Genomic DNA, 20,130 nt, shown 5'->3' on the forward strand with positions numbered 1-20,130 from the left:
TGGCATAAAGTGCCTTGATTCGATTTTCTTGTGATCTGGTACTATATAAATATAATTATAAGTGAATAGTATATTGATGTGTATGTCTGTGTGTCGACATGTAGTAGTGAATTTGTATTTATGTAAATATGACTGATTAGAATTGTTGGACTTGTACTAGCAGGGGTGGGCGCTAATAAGCTTTGCTTCAGCCCACACCCTTTCGGACTCACTAGTTTTGTCTGTGTTTGTTTGTGGAATTGTTCATTTTTTTCTATTTGAATATTTTGTGTGCCGAATAAAAAAACTTTGTCAAAAAAAGCACATATCCCTGAATGTGACAAACCAAACTGCTTTAGGCCAGTGCCCTCTGCATCACTGCGAGCCTGCGCACCTGCTAAATGACAGACACCACAAGCGCCGTGATTTGTGACTTTACTGGTTTCATTCCTTCCTCTCCCGTCATATTTTAAAAGTTTTTGCAATGCACACACAAATTACATTGCCATCACGGATCAAATACTTTTGGCAGAAAAGTCCTCAGATATGACCAACTTTACAACATGAAGTTAGAAGAAGAAGCTCAAACGACCTGCAATTCATGGAGGAAAATTATACATACAGTACTGTTGGTTTGGAAGCTGATGATTGTATAAAGAAGGGGAGCTCGTTGAAGGACAAATTGATCTAGAAAAAGCCATTGTTCCTGCGGCAAATTGCATAAAGACGCAATGGAGAACTTTAAAGGGTCACGTGCGCGTCAACGTGATTGCATAGCCACATAGTTACAAACTTGCAGAAGCACAAATCAGACTTTAGTATTTTAAGGTACCATTCTGCCACAGACTTAGAAAAATGAGTGACTCGACCAAATGTAATCTTTTTTAATGCATATAATACGTGGCCCTTATTTAAGGAAGGCATTTATTTTTTTTAGACGAAGTTTTGACCCTGTCATTCAATGAGGCAGGTCTTGATTCAAGGCCAGGCTTTTAATCAAGAAAATATGTAAGCCTAGTTGGTGCTGGGGATTCCCCATAGATCGTTCGGTGCCTCCGTACGTATGTAACTAATCCGTTACATACGTATTTTGTCCGTTTTATGCATACAGTGGATTTTGTCCGTTTTATACATATAGTGGCTTATGTTATTAAGGAAAAAATGTGCTGGTCTACCTGAATCTCTTATATGACGGTTTTACTGTATTAGTGAGTCTACATTGTGATTACTGCTCCCCCTGCTGGGAAGGAAGCAGTCCTAGTTGTGTGCAGAGTGAGTGGGCTGACTGACAGTCAGTCAGCCAGATTTGTCCAGTGATTCAGTGACTAGTAATCTTACCCGTAGCCTGAAATCCACACACGTCAATCACAAATCTGTAATCCAGCTCTTAGGAGCTAAATTCTGTTCACGAAGTCAACCACATGACCTATACTATGAATATTTCAATAAAATATCACACAATGGTAGCACACCATATGAAGGAAAATCATTCTGGTCTGGCATTTTGCTCTTTAATGACAAAAAGTAACACCTTCACTCTTATTGGAGAGAATACCACATATCAGTTGGTGTACTTATCTCTCAGTTTTCGTATAACATGTGACTAAAGAATTTTAAGATCTGTTGATAAATTAGAATAGAAGCCCTGTTTGAGATTGACACTGTCTTCCTGTTGGGTCTCCTCAGGGGATGAAAGGTCACAAGTGTGACGTTTGCTCCAGAGAGTTCACTCTGTCTGCCAACCTGAAGAGACACATGCTCATCCACAACAGTGTTCGGCCCTTCCAGTGTCACGTCTGCTTCAAGAGCTTCATCCAGAAACAGACCCTCAAGACCCACATGATAGTCCACCTACCTGTCAAGCCATTCAAATGCAAAGCAAGTATTTATGTTAAAAATGTGTGCAAGCTCATTTCATTTATAATAACATTAACTTTTTTTTTTTTTTGCTTAAAGTTTAAATATTTTCGTAAAGGGCATATCGCACTCCAATCAACACTATCTTTTAAAAAATGATGTACCAGATTATGAATCATTACTTCCAACTCTAAGTTGTGCAAGTCCTGATGTAGCTGATAAAAATAAATTAGCTACACAGCTTCTGAAAAATGCACACAGATTCAGAGCTATTTTTAGCCATAAAAGTGACATAACCTCAAGTGCTGAGTATTCGCTGTCTGAAGGTCAGTCCACCTGTGTCCAGTTACAGTTCACGACACGACTTACATCAGTACACACAATCAGCCCGGTGTCACCGACCGAATGGTCCCCACTAAAAATCAGTCCGCCCTGCCTTCACTGCGCATGTGTCATTTCTAAGCATCAGGCACGGTTCACGGATTATGATCTCATTTCTGCTTAAATCTGCACTCCAGTCATCATCTGTCTCAGCGACAGATATCTGAAGCTTTTGTACAACAATCATCTCCACATAAATTCAGTATTATTTCATCATAAAAGATGGCGGACCAGTCGGAGCGTAGCAGCTGCATGGCATACGTCTGATGTGCTGCATTGCCTACATTATTTCAGTGCGCCAGTAGTGAAATGAGATTATTGCCTCGTTTCTGCTTGAACTGACTTTAGAATGAGTTAAGAGGTTTTACCTTGTCATCTGATGGTTAACAATCACATTAATCCATTTGATCGCTTTTGGTGAAGAGACTCAGTCTCAGATGAGCTGCTGTGGTCCCAAATGACGCATGCGCAGTGAAGGCAGGGTGGACCAGTTTTTAGGTGGACTGTTCAGTCTGCGACACCGGGCTGCTTTTTGTCTACAAATGTAATATGGCTTTAATTTGGCTTTCAAGTCAAATTCTTGTATTTTGCGATCAACATATGTCCACCTCGGCCTCGTTGTAACCCGCGGTGTATTAAAAAAACCTCAAAACAAAAATCATGCATATGTCTCAGTAAGATTAAATAATAATGATTACATACCATGAAAGTGATGTCTCTGATTTCACTCCTGTTATGTTCGTACATACAGTGCCATGAAGAGTTATTGTTCCACTGTGTGGTGTTGTCTTTTGTCCACAGAAAAACAGCGTTGTACCATCGGTCTTCTCCAAACTTGCTGGTGTCACTGACACCGGGGCTGTCTCTCAGATCGGTTGAGCTCAGCTTAGCCAATAACTCAAAGGGCTGGGAGTTGGTCCACATCCCAACTGTCCTGTTAACAGCAGCCACTCGTCATCACCTTTCTGTCTGTCTCTGTCATCACAGAAGCAGCTTTCTCAGCTAGAGTCCCTTTATTCAGAGAGTAGCGACATGACGAGCCCAAAAAAAATCGGTCATGTGACTCGTGGTGCCATCTTAGGGCCAAAATAGTGTTCACTGTTAACCTATCTGCATGTAAATCCACCTATTTTATTTATTTATGTGCTGAAAATGCCGGGTTGTTGTGCGATTGGACGCACAAATGGACCCAAGGGCTTCAAGATGTACAGATTCCCTTCAGAGCCGAACAGAAGCAAAATGTGGGAAAATAAAGTCAGCCGTGTGGGATGGAAGCCGACATCATCATCAAAGTTTTGGACAGGTAAATTTATTGTTCAGTCCCATGTACAGAAAAACTCACCTAAACCATCATCGTATAAACCAGATATTCGCAGTCACTGGACAAAAAAGTCCCAAAGTTTTTGTATTGTTTTCCATGTAATAAACACCGTATATAGCGGATTTTGTATAATGGATTTTTCGCTCACATCAGATAAAATGTCCTGTCTGATTGCAATGTTTTTCCATTACCTTGCACGTGGGGCCGGAGTCAATTCCGTGATTAAAGCCCGAGCATTTATTTTTTTCACACCGTGCTCAGACACGGAGCCGCAGCCTGACGTGCACCTGTTAAATCAGATAGCAAAAGGCTGTGATTTGACACTTTTCTGCTTTCACTCCTTCATCTCTCATTATATTTGAATAGTTTTTGCAGTGCGCACGCTGATTCCATTTCAGGATTATATACAGTTGGTAGAAAGGTCCACAAATTTACAACACGGAGTTAGAAAAAGAGAAAATTGTGCAGCTTACCTTTGAATTGGGGTGATGATTGTAGAAAGAAAAGCTTGTTGACTAATGCAGAATAAAGCATAATCCAGCAACAGAGAACTTTAAAACTGTCTTTCCATGACATGGAGTTACAGAGCTACAGCTGCATAAATCAGGCTTTAAATTAATTAAATAAATCATCATAAATTGTAAATTCATGTAAATTTGATAGCTTAACTATTTTCATATTTATTTTGATAGTACCTCTACCTGGATATGTTGCTGTATGTGGTTAACTGATAAAAAAAACATTGAATACATAAAAGCTTCATTCAGTAGTTCAGCACAATTGGCCCCAAAATGGCACCATGTTCTCAGTTGTCGCTACTCTGAATACAGGGACTCTATCTTCAGTGAGACTCCCTGGTGTCCCGCACGTGGCATCTTAGCTTCGTGCAATGCAACTCAATAGCGCAAACCACAAACACGGCCGATTCCACGCTTTCGAGAGAAGAGACGTGCTTTGTTCTCCTGGCTACGTGATTGGAAAGAAGAAAAATCTGTGGTTAGATTCATGTTTTGAAGACGTTACACTGTGCTAGGCTTCATCTGTGCATTCTGTCCCCCCCCCCAAAATAAATAAAAACAAAAAACCTCTCACTGTCCTCCTCAAAATATTATTTTTTGAAAATCTGTCCACCTAATAAGTAACACTAGTCATTTTAGTGCATCCTCATAAAACAAAAAATTTTAACCATTTTGATGTATTCCCTGTCAGAGTCCACAAAAAACACTGATTTCACACTGTAAAAAATTAGGTTTTTCTCCATTCATTGTTATAAAGACCCTCGAGGAGGTGTTACTGTACATGATGTCAAAGTCCAGTTTTCTGAGAGGTTCATATTTCTGAGTGTTTCAGCAGCAGGTGAAATCCAGCTAAATTCTCCATGTTTGCTTTTTGAATCAATCTGGTGTATCAAAGTTCAACAGATGCAGTAGGGTTTCCTCATTATATGTACTTTTAATTTGGTGAGTTGCATAGCATTTACTGATTTTGAGTTGATGTCTACACAAGTTAACTGGAATGGACTAACCCTATGGTCACATAAGCTACAACTGATGGCGAAAAGCAGTTTGCTTTATCGCTTGATGGTCATTCCCAGGGTGTGCCTGCTAACATCTCTGCAAGATGTCTTATAAATTCCGTCAGAGATCTTATCTGGTTACAAAACTTTTTTTTTTTTTTTTTAGATGTAGAAGTGTTTCTTTCTTACTAACCTTTACAAAACATATGAGAAACCATTTTGGACTTATACAGAAATAAGCTGTTTCGGAGCGTTTTCTGCCATCTTGGTTTATTTTATTACCGTGAGAAGCCAGCTAATGTCATGCTACTTTTTTTTTTACTCCAATTGGCAGTCGCTGTGTTGTGTTGCTCAGTATTTGCATAAAATAGACTTCTGGGGTATTTTGGCCCTGCCTAGCTGGTTGCAGAGTGACTATCTCTTGCCGCTGCAAAACGCCTACTCTGAAAACGAATGGCAGGTCATCGCTTTGCCTCTGTTGTGTGCTGTCACTTGTAGCTAATGTCACCGTAGGGTAGCTCAGTCACCCACTCATGTACATTTCTGCCTTCCAGCCCTGCTGTTACAGTCCCAGCAGAACAAAGACTGCTGTTTGAAGGGCTGCATGGTTTCATTTAGTGACAGACTGAAACATAACGTGAAACTTAGTGTCGCTACGAATATTAGATTAATCAGCCTCCACTCTGTTCAGCATAATGTGCTGTTTGTCTCCCTCTCTGTTCTCACTGTACTGAGAGCTACTCTCAGCAGTAACACTGTAGAATTAAAGTTTAACCTGCAGACAGATAGAAATTAAGCTGAATGAGTAGCTAAAAATCACTGTTAGTCTCTGCTGTGTCTCTGTTCTCAGCACGGTGCTGCAGTTTTGTCATCTGGCTGTAGAGACACAAGTAGTATGTAAATATTGGAATGTCTAAGCAACCCATTGAGAAAGTTGGGAGCAGATCACCGTGTACACAGGCAGTATCTCAAAAAATGCCTAAATTGGACCCAACACAGATATCTCGTATTGTCACGACATTGTTTAATTACAAATAATGTTGTAAAATTTGTGGTCTTCGCTCATTGTCCACATATGTGATTTGTGGTGGCACTCAAAGCAGTGATGATCTTTTTTTTTCCAGGTATGTGGCAAGTCTTTCAACAGAATGTACAACTTGTTGGGCCACATGCACCTCCACGCTGGCAGTAAGCCTTTCAAGTGTCCTTACTGCACCAGTAAGTTCAACCTGAAGGGGAACCTGAGTCGACACATGAAGGTCAAACATGGAATGGACGTCTCACCAGACGGACAAGGTGAGGAATGACACCACCTGATTACCAATGTATTCACCCAACTGCAGTTCTATATTTAGCCCCCACTTCAAAGTGGGGACTCCAGGTTAGAGTTAGGGTTGGAAGAATTTTGGAAATACAAAAAACTAATTTACATCTTTCATGATGTATCCAGTTTAAGAAAAGACTTCACAGACTATGGCCTCTTTTTATAAACTGTGTGTGTGTATGTATGTATGTATATATATATATATATATATATATATATATATATATATATATATATATATTGTGTGTGTGTGTGTGTGTATATAGTGTGTGTGTATATATATAAATGGTGTTGAAAAGCAGGGACACAAACTGGTGCTGTGTGCATGCTTCAAGACTGCTTTGAGACCACCGACTAGCAAATTTACAGAGAGGCTGCAACAACAGGGAGCAATGTGGACCTGGGGGAATACTCATCGACTGTGCAAGGTGACCACAATGTGACCACCTCCAAGACCATCACCATCAGGCCAAACCAGAAACCCTGGCTGACCGGAAAGGTGCGCTCCCTGCTGAAAATTTGTGATGCTGCATTCAAAGACAGTGATGCAGCAGCACTCAGAGCAGCCAGAAGGAACCTGTCGGCGGAAATAAAAAGAGCTAAGTCCACATACAGTAGTGTTCAGAATGATAGTAGTGCTATGTGACTAAAAAGATTAATCCAGGTTTTGAGTATATTTCCTATTGTTACACGGGAAACAAGGTACCAGTAGATTCATTACATTCTCACAAATCCAACAAGACCGAGCATTCATGATATGCACACTCTTAAGGCTATGAAATTTGGCTATTAGTAAAAAAGTAGAAAAGGGGGTGTTCACAATAATAGTAGTGTGGCATTCAGTCAGCGAGTTCATCAATTTTGTGGAACAAACAGGTGTGAATCAGGTGTCCCCTATTTAAAGTGGATATGACACTTAAAGACAACATAGTCTTATTACCTGTAACAAAGGTTATATAATTCGGTCAACCTAAGCGTTTTGGGAAAATAGATGCAGTTCTCCCATTATATATAACATTTGAACGTCCCGCCACTGAAAAATGTGCACGCCCCGTGACCAGCTTCTCGCTGAGCACCAAGCCTAAAATACGTCACTACATGTAGACCATATCGGCTCGCGCGCCTGGCAGCCATTGTTTACACTTTTTTTAGCGGCAGTAACTTTGATTAAACACAGGGAGAGCTGTGTTGTCGATATGCCTGACCAGTGTGTCGCAGCATATTGCACAAACACAAGGGCGAAAGGTTTTAGCCTTTTCAAGTCCAGGCAGATTGATCAAAAGCCGCAGTGTTGTGTGATGCACGAAATGTCCGGCTGCCGCTCACTCCGCTCGCACACCCACATTTGCTCCAGACAGCAGACACTTTCCTCTACTGTCTCCATGTTCTCGCACCGCTCACAGGAACACATAAATTGTCAACCCCAAATAATATGTTCACAATAATCTTGAAATGGTCAAGGAACTTATGTAGTAAACACGGCGGCGGCATGTAAACATGGCGGCGGCAGTGTTGTTTTCGGCGATCTTTTTCGAAAACTTCGCCGTTTATTTCCTATTCTTTCGTGAAAATAACGTAACTAAACACGGATGAATGCAATGCCAGGCACTCAAAAACGGCAAAAACCCGAAGGTAATGACGGTGGTCCACAAGTAATAGCTACACTGTCATGGCTCCGGAACAATAACAAAGGCAGTAAACAGACGCTCGAATCGAAAATGCTATACAGTAATTAGAGTGTTATAAACAGCAGCAACAAAAATCAAAGCCTACCTTACCATTCCATATTCTGCAGCCTTTCAAAATCCATCGGAATTGGCACATCTCTTGCCTCTGCTTTAGCTCCACCATAAACACCGTCGGCATTATTTTCGCTGCCAGAATGCTCCTGTTTGAATGTTCGTCCGAAAGATACGTCTCCAATCTGTAGGGTCTAATCACTGCTGTGCCATCCTCAGGATCCGAGTCAGAAATAATCCACACTTGAAGAGGAGTCAGAAAAGTTCTTCATCTCGTCACTGTCCATGCTGAGGTCCATCTGTTCCTTTTGTTAATCTAACAGACAAAGATGGGACTCTACATTTTGTGACGTCACGGCATCATGTGACTACTGATGGAACGCTACCAGCGCGCTTTCCAAGAAACACACTTTTGAGAAACTGTACAAACTTTATTTCTCAGTGATAATAATTAAAACCACTTTCAACTTACTATACTGTATGTATATTTTGATATTTATATCAGTTTTACCTAATTTTTTAGGTGTCATATCCACTTTAAGGATGAAGCCAGCACCTGTTGAACATGCTTTTCTCTTTGAAAGCCTGAGGAAAATGGGACGTTCAAGACATTGTTCAGAAGAACAGTGTCGTTTGATTAAAAAGTTGATTGGAGAGAGGAAAACTTATACACAGGTGCAAAAAATTATGGGCTGTTCATCTACAATGATCTCCAATGCTTTGAAATGGATAAAAAACCAGAGACGCGTGGAAGAAAATGGAAAACAACCATCAAAATGTATAGAAGAATAACCAGAATGGCTCACCCATTGATCAGCTCCAGGATGATCAAAGACAGTCTGGAGTTACCTGTAAGTGCTGTGACAGTTAGAAGACGCATGTGTGAAGCTAATTTATTTGCAAGAATCCCCGCATGCGCACAAGGGTTCAAGCTTGTCTGATGTGAAAACATATAAATCAAATCCATATAGTTTAAAAAATAAAAAGGTACGATACTTTATGGACAGACCTCGTATTACAAACTTCACAAGGAAAATAACAAAGGAAACAATGGAAAAGCTTAGGGCAGATTAAAGACAGCAAAATTGGAGTGACATTTACATTGAGGATGTTGATCAATCTTACGAATTATTCATTTCTATTATTTCTAATTTATATGAGAGACATCGCCCTTGTGTGTTAAAAAATGAAAAAAAGCTAAGCAAAGATAAACCTTGGATCACTAAGGGACTTCTGAATGCATGTAAAAAGAAAATTTTTTTGTATAAGCAGTTTTTAAAATCTAGAACAATTGAAGCTTAGATAAGGTATAAGACATAAAAACAAACTAACTTACATTATGTGATCATGTTAAAAGCAGTATTATAGTGATTTATTGGAAAAAAATAAAACGAATATAAAGGGTACTTGGAGGTTGTTAAATGAAATCATGAATAAGAAAAAAGATGTCAGAGAATATCCTGCCTATGTTTATGCAAATACTGACACAATTGTTAAAGAAAACAAAGCTATTGCAGATCATTTTAATGGCTATTTTGTTAACGTGGGTAAATACTTAGCAAATTCAGTTGTTCCTTCCAAAACGTGCTCCTTGAATTACAGCAAAACAATAGAAACAGTTCGTGATTCAATGTTTATTAGAGGAACTGATGAAAAATAAATTATTGATATAGTTCACAAACTTAAAGGGAAAAAAATCAAGTGATAGTGACCGTTTTGATATGTTTTTGGTTAAAAATATTATTGATTGCATTGTTAAGCCTTTAACATATATCTGTAATTTGTCATTAATGACTGGGAAATTTCCTTTCAAAATGAAAATAGCTAAAGTGATCCCATTGTTCAGATCTGGTGACAAGCATGTCTTTTGCAATTATAGGCCAATCTCCTTCTTACCACAATTTTCCAAAATTCTGGAAAAGGTATTTGAAATTAGGTTAAACGATTTTTTGAACTAAACATCATATCCTTATTGAGCAGCAATATGGTTTTAGAAAGAATCGCACTACTTCGTTGGCTGTGATGGATTTCGTTGAACAAATTACCAACGCGATTAAAAATAAGCAATATACTGTAGGGTTTTTTTTTTATTTACAGAAAGCATTTGATACTATAGATCATACCTTGCTATTGGACAAATTACAGAAGTATGGTATCAGGGGATTGGCACATGATTGGATAGCGAGCTACTTAGACAGTAGGTATCAGTGTGTCCACTTTGGTTGGGACAAATTCTGAGTTTTTGAAGATTACTTGTGGGGTGCCCCAGGGTTCAGTCCTTGGGCCACTATTGTTCCTTGTGTATATTAATGATATATGTTTGGTTTCTAAGTATGTATGTTGTATTTTATTTGCGGACGATACGACTGTGTTTTGTAGTGGGGATCATTTGGGACAGCTCCTGGACAAGATGGAGAACGAATTACATAAATTTAAAAAATGGTTTGATTTAAATAAATTATCGCTCCATTTTGGTAAAACTAAGTGTATGATATTTGGGAATAAGACCAGGAATTTAAGTAAAAAACAATTACTACATGATATTGAAATTGTAACAGATACAAAATTTCTTGGTGTTCATATTGATGATAGATTAAGCTGTAAAACACATTAAGTATGTTAAAACTAAAATGTCAAAAGCCATTACAATTCTGCACAAAGCCCAGGACTTCCTCACCCAACATGCATTGACCACTTTATATCATGCATTACTTGTTCCATATATGACATATTGTGTCGAGGTTTGGGGAAATACATACAGAACTAATACTAAACCAGTTTTTCTGTTGCAAAAGAAAGCCATAAGAATTATCAGTAATAAACCATATCGAGAGCCAACAAATTCGTTATTTGCTTGTCTGCAAATTTTAAAATTCTGGTACTTGGTTGATTATATTACAGTACAGATTATGTATAAATTTAAAAATAAGCTTTTGCCTCTACATGTCCAGAATCTGTTTAAAATGAGAGACTCCAGCTACTGTTTGAGAGGAACATTATTATTTGAGAAATTGAAGATCCGAACTACTGTTAAAAGTCATTGTGTTTCCTTCAGGGGTGTTAATATTTGGAATAATTGTCCTGATAATATTAAAATACTTGGTACATTAGTTGGTTTTAAAAGGCTTTACAAAAAGAATATATTTACCCGTTATAGGTTGAAGGATTAGGTTTACATTTTGTCACTGTTCACTCTTGTTTGGTTGTGTTTTGAAATTTTGTGATTAAGTTAAATTGTTTATGCACTTTTTTCCTTTTCTCTCTTTTCTTGTACAGTTATTATGACCATATGTGTAGGTGTGTATGTATATGTATATATGTATGTGTGTGTATATATATATGTATATATATATATATATCAATCAATCAATTTTTTTATATAGCGCCAAATCACAACAAACAGTTGCCCCAAGGCGCTTTATATTGTAAGGCAAGGCCATACAATAATTATGTAAAACCCCAACGGTCAAAACGACCCCCTGTGAGCAAGCACTTGGCTACAGTGGGAAGGAAAAACTCCCTTTTAACAGGAAGAAACCTCCAGCAGAACCAGGCTCAGGGAGGGGCAGTCTTCTGCTGGGACTGGTTGGGGCTGAGGGAGAGAACCAGGAAAAAGACATGCTGTGGAGGGGAGCAGAGATCGATCACTAATGATTAAATGCAGAGTGGTGCATACAGAGCAAAAAGAGAAAGAAACAGTGCATCATGGGAACCCCCCAGCAGTCTACGTCTATAGCAGCATAACTAAGGGATGGTTCAGGGTCACCTGATCCAGCCCTAACTATAAGCTTTAGCAAAAAGGAAAGTTTTAAGCCTAATCTTAAAAGTAGAGAGGGTGTCTGTCTCCCTGATCTGAATTGGGAGCTGGTTCCACAGGAGAGGAGCCTGAAAGCTGAAGGCTCTGCCTCCCATTCTACTCTTACAAACCCTAGGAACTACAAGTAAGCCTGCAGTCTGAGAGCGAAGCGCTCTATTGGGGTGATATGGTACTACGAGGTCCCTAAGATAAGATGGGACCTGATTATTCAAAACCTTATAAGTAAGAAGAAGAATTTTAAATTCTATTCTAGAATTAACAGGAAGCCAATGAAGAGAGGCCAATATGGGTGAGATATGCTCTCTCCTTCTAGTCCCCGTCAGTACTCTAGCTGCAGCATTTTGAATTAACTGAAGGCTTTTTAGGGAACTTTTAGGACAACCTGATAATAATGAATTACAATAGTCCAGCCTAGAGGAAATAAATGCATGAATTAGTTTTTCAGCATCACTCTGAGACAAGACCTTTCTGATTTTAGAGATATTGCGTAAATGCAAAAAAGCAGTCCTACATATTTGTTTAATATGCGCTTTGAATGACATATCCTGATCAAAAATGACTCCAAGATTTCTCACAGTATTACTAGAGGTCAGGGTAATGCCATCCAGAGTAAGGATCTGGTTAGACACCATGTTTCTAAGATTTGTGGGGCCAAGTACAATAACTTCAGTTTTATCTGAGTTTAAAAGCAGGAAATTAGAGGTCATCCATGTCTTTATGTCTGTAAGACAATCCTGCAGTTTAGCTAATTGGTGTGTGTCCTCTGGCTTCATGGATAGATAAAGCTGGGTATCATCTGCGTAACAATGAAAATTTAAGCAATACCGTCTAATAATACTGCCTAAGGGAAGCATGTATAAAGTGAATAAAATTGGTCCTAGCACAGAACCTTGTGGAACTCCATAATTAACTTTAGTCTGTGAAGAAGATTCCCCATTTACATGAACAAGTTGTAATCTATTAGACAAATATGATTCAAACCACCGCAGCGCAGTGCCGTTAATACCTATGGCATGCTCTAATCTCTGTAATAAAATTTTATGGTCAACAGTATCAAAAGCAGCACTGAGGTCTAACAGAACAAGCACAGAGATGAGTCCACTGTCTGAGGCCATAAGAAGATCATTTGTAACCTTCACTAATGCTGTTTCTGTACTATGATGAATTCTAAAACCTGACTGAAACTCTTCAAATAGACCATTCCTCTGCAGATGATCAGTTAGCTGTTTTACAACTACCCTTTCAAGAATTTTTGAGAGAAAAGGAAGGTTGGAGATTGGCCTATAATTAGCTAAGATAGCTGGGTCAAGTGATGGCTTTTTAAGTAATGGTTTAATTACTGCCACCTTAAAAGCCTGTGGTACATAGCCAACTAACAAAGATAGATTGATCATATTTAAGATCGAAGCATTAAATAATGGTAGGGCTTCCTTGAGCAGCCTGGTAGGAATGGGGTCTAATAAACATGTTGATGGTTTGGATGAAGTAACTAATGAAAATAACTCAGACAGAACAATCGGAGAGAAAGAGTCTAACCAAATACCGGCATCACTGAAAGCAGCCAAAGATAACGATACGTCTTTGGGATGGTTATGAGTAATTTTTTCTCCAATAGTTAAAATTTTGTTAGCAAAGAAAGTCATGAAGTCATTACTAGTTAAAGTTAATGGAATACTCAGCTCAGTAGAGCTCTGACTTTTTGTCAGCCTGGCTACAGTGCTGAAAAGAAACCTGGGGTTGTTCTTATTTTCTTCAATTAGTGATGAGTAGAAAGATGTCCTAGCTTTACGGAGGGCTTTTTTATAGAGCAACAGACTCTTTTTCCAGGCTAAGTGAAGATCTTCTAAATTAGTGAGACGCCATTTCCTCTCCAACTTACGGGTTATCTGCTTTAAGCTACGAGTTTGTGAGTTATACCACGGAGTCAGACACTTCTGATTTAAAGCTCTCTTTTTCAGAGGAGCTACAGCATCCAAAGTTGTCTTCAATGAGGATGTAAAACTATTGACGAGATACTCTATCTCCCTTACAGAGTTTAGGTAGCTACTCTGCACTGTGTTGGTATATGGCATTAGAGAACATAAAGAAGGAATCATATCCTTAAACCTAGTTACAGCGCTTTCTGAAAGACTTCTAGTGTAATGAAACTTATTCCCCACTGCTGGGTAGTCCATCAGAGTAAATGTAAATGTTATTAAGAAATGATCAGACAGAAGGGAGTTTTCAGGGAATACTGTTAAGTCTTCTATTTCCATACCATAAGTCAGAACAAGATCTAAGATATGATTAAAGTGGTGGGTGGACTCATTTACTTTTTGAGCAAAGCCAATAGAGTCTAATAATAGATTAAATGCAGTGTTGAGGCTGTCATTCTCAGCATCTGTGTGGATGTTAAAATTGCCCACTATAATTATCTTATCTGAGCTAAGCACTAAGTCAGACAAAAGGTCTGAAAATTCACAGAGAAACTCACAGTAACGACCAGGTGGACGATAGATAATAACAAATAAAACTGGTTTTTGGGACTTCCAATTTGGATGGACAAGACTAAGAGACAAGCTTTCAAATGAATTAAAGCTCTGTCTGGGTTTTTGATTAATTAATAAGCTGGAATGGAAGATTGCTGCTAATCCTCCGCCCCGGCCCGTGCTACGAGCATTCTGACAGTTAGTGTGACTCGGGGGTGTTGACTCATTTAAACTAACATATTCATCCTGCTGTAACCAGGTTTCTGTAAGGCAGAATAAATCAATATGTTGATCAATTATTATATCATTTACTAACAGGGACTTAGAAGAGAGAGACCTAATGTTTAACAGACCACATTTAACTGTTTTAGTCTGTGGTGCAGTTGAAGGTGCTATATTATTTTTTCTTTTTGAATTTTTATGCTTAAATAGATTTTTGCTGGTTATTGGTAGTCTGGGAGCAGGCACCGTCTCTACGGGGATGGGGTAATGAGGGGATGGCAGGGGGAGAGAAGCTGCAGAGAGGTGTGTAAGACTACAACTCTGCTTCCTGGTCCCAACCCTGGATAGTCACGGTTTGGAGGATTTAAGAAAATTGGCCAGATTTCTAGAAATGAGAGCTGCTCCATCCAAAGTGGGATGGATGCCGTCTCTCCTAACAAGACCAGGTTTACCCCAGAAGCTTTGCCAATTATCTATGAAGCCCACCTCATTTTTTGGACACCACTCAGACAGCCAGCAATTCAAGGAGAACATGCGGCTAAACATGTCACTCCCGGTCCGATTGGGGAGGGGCCCAGAGAAAACTACAGAGTCCGACATTGTTTTTGCAAAGTTACACACCGATTTAATGTTAATTTTAGTGACCTCCGATTGGCATAACCGGGTGTCATTACTGCCGACGTGAATTACAATCTTACCAAATTTACGCTTAGCCTTAGCCAGCAGTTTCAAATTTCCTTCAATGTCGCCTGCTCTGGCCCCCGGAAGACAATTGACTATGGTTGCTGGTGTCGCTAACTTCACATTTCTCAAAACAGAGTCGCCAATAACCAGAGTTTGATCCTCGGCGGGTGTGTCGTCGAGTGGGGAAAAACGGTTAGAGATGTGAACGGGTTGGCGGTGTACACGGGGCTTCTGTTTAGGGCTACGCTTCCTCCTCACAGTCACCCAGTCGGCCTGCTTTCCCGGCTGCTCGGGATCTGCCAGGGGGGAACTAACGGCGGCTAAGCTACCTTGGTCCGCACCGACTACAGGGGCCTGGCTAGCTGTAGAATTTTCCACGGTGCGGAGCCGAGTCTCCAATTCGCCCAGCCTGGCCTCCAAAGCTACGAATAAGCTACACTTATTACAAGTACCATTACTGCTAAAGGAGGCCGAGGAATAACTAAACATTTCACACCCAGAGCAGAAAAGTGCGGGAGAGACAGGAGAAGCCGCCATGCTAAATCGGCTAAGAGCTAGTAGCTACGCTAAGCTAGCGGATTCCTAAAAACACGCAAAGTGAATAATGTGTAAATAATTTAGAGGTGATTCAGCAGAAGGAGTGCTTTAGTTAAGGCACGTAAAGATTACACTGGGAAACAAATCGTAATCTAGATAACTAGATCAATCTAACTGCGCAGATTAAACAGCTAACAGATACAGAAAAACACCGCTGTGCTCCGGAACAGGAAGTGATACAATACCGCAGTGAGAGCCAACCACCAGTAGAGGCAAGCCTCTACTGCCTCTATATATATATACATTCTTTATTTTTAATGGTATAAGGGGAGGGTGCTTATAAGCTTTGCTTCTGCCTTCACCCTTTCGGCCACATGGGTTTTCGTACGTTGTTTCTTTTATGTTTTGTTATTGCCTTTGTTGTTGCTCAGTTGTGTGGCGGATAAATAAATAAATTCAATTCAATTCAAAAATTCAATTCAATCAAGGGAGATTATCAATGGTCTTGTATGTCTTCCATTTTCTTACAATTGCTCCCATAGTTGACTTATTCACACCAACCTGCTTGACTATTGTAGATTCACTCTTCCCAGGCTGGTGCAGGTCTATAATTTTCTTCCTGGTGTCCTTTGACAGCTCTTTGGTCTTGGCCATGGTTGAGTTTGGAGTCTGACTGTTTGAGGTGGACAGGTGTCTTTTATACAGATAACGAGTTCCAACAGATGCCATTAATACAGGTAACAGGTGGAGGACAGAAGAGCTTCTTAAAGAAGTTGTTACAGGTCTGTGAGAGCCAGAAATCTTGCTTGTTTGTTATTGACCAAATACATATTTTCCACCATAATTTACAAATAAATTCTTTAAAAAAAATCCTACAATGTGATCTCCTGGATTTTTTTCATTCTCATTCTGTCTCTCATAGTTGAAGTGTACCTGGGTGATTCTTAGACTACGGGCACTTATTATGTCCTTTGATCATATTGTATGAAAAACAGAAAAAAGGGGAAATTTCACACTTTTATAGTTATCTTTACAATGAAAATGTGTTAAGAAATTTGTTCTAGTAGTCTATGATGACTTTTTCACCTTTTTTCAGCATCATTATATGCAAATATTGCCGTTTTGTGCTTGTCCCACACCCAGACTTTTGATCTTCAGTGATAAAAATGAATGGTAAAGAAACGTTTTTCTAATGTTTTAAAATATCTCTGAATAAAATATCAGTAAAATAATCAAAACATAATTGGGGTATTCAGTGTCATACAACTGTTGTGGTTTTTTTAAACAAAATGTAGTTGTACCACACTACTGCTGTAATTTCCACCACAACACTGTAATGTCCCTTTAAACAGTTTGTATGAAGTTTGTTTGGGTAGTTTCTATGGAGATAAACAGTGACATCAGAGCACATGTATATAGCGCCAAATCACAACAAAAAGTTGCCCCAAGGCGCTTTATATTGTAAGGCAATGGTGTGGTGGAAATTACATTTACAAGGCCAATAGTGCCCATAGTTAAAGAATCACCCACCTATGTTGAAAATTACAGACCTCTCTCATCTTTCTAAGTAGGAGAACTTGCGCAATCAGGGGCTGACTAAATACTTTTTGGCCCACTGTATATTCAACATCTCTCTGCCCCAGGCCAGAGTTCTGTCGTGCCTCAAGACATCAAGGATCATCCCTGTGCCAAAGACCTCTGCACCATCCTGCCTCAACAACTACAGGCCAACTGCACTCACCCCCATCACCACAAAGTGCTTTGAGAGGCTGGTGATGAGGTGCCTGAAGCAGACCATTGATGTGACTGTAGACGAACACCAGTACCCGTACAGGCAAAACCGGTCCACAGCTGATGCCATCTCCACCGTGGTGCATCAGGCCCTCTTTCTCACAGAGAACAAGGACTCCTATGTTAGACTGCTGTTCCTGGACTTTAACCTCTGCGTTTAACTCCATCATCCCACAGAAACTGGTGTCCAAGCTGTCAGGATCAACACCACCTCGTCCTCCACTATCATCCTGAACACCGGCTCGCCCCAGGGTTGTGTGCTCATCCCACTGCTGTACACACTGTTTACTTTCGACTGCAGAGCCCAGCACGAGAATAATCTTGTTAAGTTTGCAGATGACACAGCAGTGATCGGGCTCACACCACGGCTGTCATCAAGAAAGCCCACCAACGCCTCTATTTTTTGAGGAAATTGGGAAGGGCCGGACTGAACACTGAGGTCCTCAGGGCCTTCTACAGCTGTATAGTGGAGAGCGTCCTGTCCTGCTGCCTCCCTGTGTGGTATGGTGGCTGCACGGTGGCAGAGAAGAAGGTGCTGCAGCGGGTGGTGAAGCCTGCACAGAGGACCATTGGATGCAGCTTACCGCCCATTGGGGACATCTACATCTCCAGATGTAGAGACAAAGCCACCTGCATCCTCCCCACCCTGCGCACGGTCTGTTCACACCCCTTCTTTCTGGAAGGAGGCTGCGCAGCATCCAGGCAGAAACATCCAGACTGAAAAACAGCTTCTACCTGAATGCTGCCAGAACAGTTCAACATCCACCACCAAACTGAACATTGCACTACATGCACATTGTCACTTTCTCTTTAATGCTCTAATGCTGCTGCTGCAGACCCTGTGCTTTGTACATATATTCTATGGCCATAGGGAGTGCATATATTGATCATTGGAAGTTAGATTAAGGTTAGGTTAAAATTGTCACTAGTCTTAGTTAACTACACCAAGACCTGGATAAACTGCATTTCGTTCTGCCTGTAGGGGTCGAGTGACAATAAAGCAAGTCTGAGTCTGATTTACGTCCGCCAAGGACGTAATAAAATCATGGGCATTTTTATTTGTCTGTCTGTCAAAACTAAGTTCAAAACTACTGCACAGATTTTGACAAAATTTTCACCACAGATAAATGTCATGAAAGACTCCATTAAAGCTTGGAGGTGATACAGATCAGGATTCTGTATCAAGATCTCACTTTATATAGGCTTTGAAGGATTTTGTTTAAAAAAAAAAACAAAAAAAAAAAAACTACTTCATGGATTCTCATCAAATTTGCATTGCAGATAGATATTAGGGCATGGAAGACTGCACTGAATCTTGAAGGAGATTGAGGATCCGAATTGGTGGATGTCAGAAATCTGATTATGCTTGTTCATCAGATAAGATCATTACCGCTTTAAACATGGCCCCCAGTGTTACCTGCTTTGAGGTCCTTTAGCTAGCAGGATGGTGGACGCATTATATTCTCTGGTCTGATGAGACAAAGATTGAACTCTTTGGTGTGAATGCTAGGTGTCATGTTAGGAGGAAACCAGGCACCATCCCTACAGTGAAGCATGGTGGTGGCACCATCATGCTGTGGGGATGTTTTTCAGAGGCAGGAATTGGGAGACTAGTCAGGATTGAGCGAAAGATGAATGCAGCAATGTACAGAGACATCCTGGATGAAAACCTGTTCCAGAGCGCTCTTGACCTCAGGCTGGGGTGGTGGTTCATCTTTCAGCAGGACAATGACCCGAAGCACACAGCCAAGATATCAAAGGAGTGGCTTCAGGACAACTCTGAATGTCCTTGAGTGGTCCAGCCAGAGCACAGATCTGAATCTGACTGAACATCTCTGGAGAGATCTGAAAATGGCTGTGCACTGACGCTCCCCATCCAACCTGATGGAGCTTGAGAGGTACTGCAAAGAATGGGTAGAACTGCCCAAAGATAGATGCACCAAGCTTGTGGCATCATATTCAAGAAGACTTGAGGCTGTAATTGCTGCCAAAGGTGCATCAACAAAGTCGGGTGTGAATACTTATGTACAACCACAGTTCCAGCGAAGTTGGGACGTTGCGTAAAATGTAAGGGTGATTCTTTAACTACGGGCACTATTGGCCTTGTAAATGTAATTTCCACCACACCATTGCCTTACAATGTAAAGCGCCTTGGGGCAACTGTTTGTTGTGATTTGGCGCTATATACATGTGCTCTGATGTCACTGTTTATCTCCATAGAAACTACCCAAACAATCTTTCATACAAACTGTTTAAAGGGACATTACAGTGTTGTGGTGGAAATTACGGCAATAGTGTGGGACAACTACATTTTGTTTAAAAAAAAATCACAACTGTTGTATGACATTGAATACCCCAATTATGTTTGATTATTTTACTGATATTTTATTCAGATATTTTAAAACATTAGAAAAAACATTTCTTTACCATTCATTTTTATCATTGAACATCAAAAGTCTGGGTGTGGGACAAGCACAAAACGGCAATATTTGCA

The 20,130-nt window shown here is 40.1% G+C and overlaps 1 protein-coding gene across 3 annotated transcripts in view; it reads left to right on the plus strand.

Annotated features, from left to right (window-relative positions):
- The window catches only part of znf710b (zinc finger protein 710b), an 84,003-nt gene that overhangs the window by 59,676 nt on the left and 4,197 nt on the right, over nucleotides 1-20,130 (plus strand). For all 3 annotated transcript variants that reach the window (XM_034187017.1, XM_034187005.1, XM_034187012.1), the window contains 2 exons: nucleotides 1,666-1,857; nucleotides 6,179-6,350. In XM_034187017.1, coding sequence (XP_034042908.1) covers nucleotides 1,666-1,857; nucleotides 6,179-6,350 — 364 coding nt within the window. The remainder of the gene's footprint in view (nucleotides 1-1,665; nucleotides 1,858-6,178; nucleotides 6,351-20,130) is intronic.

The sequence above is a fragment of the Thalassophryne amazonica genome, chromosome 2 (assembly GCF_902500255.1).
Source record: "Thalassophryne amazonica chromosome 2, fThaAma1.1, whole genome shotgun sequence".
In the NCBI taxonomy this organism is placed as follows: Eukaryota; Metazoa; Chordata; class Actinopteri; order Batrachoidiformes; family Batrachoididae; genus Thalassophryne; species Thalassophryne amazonica.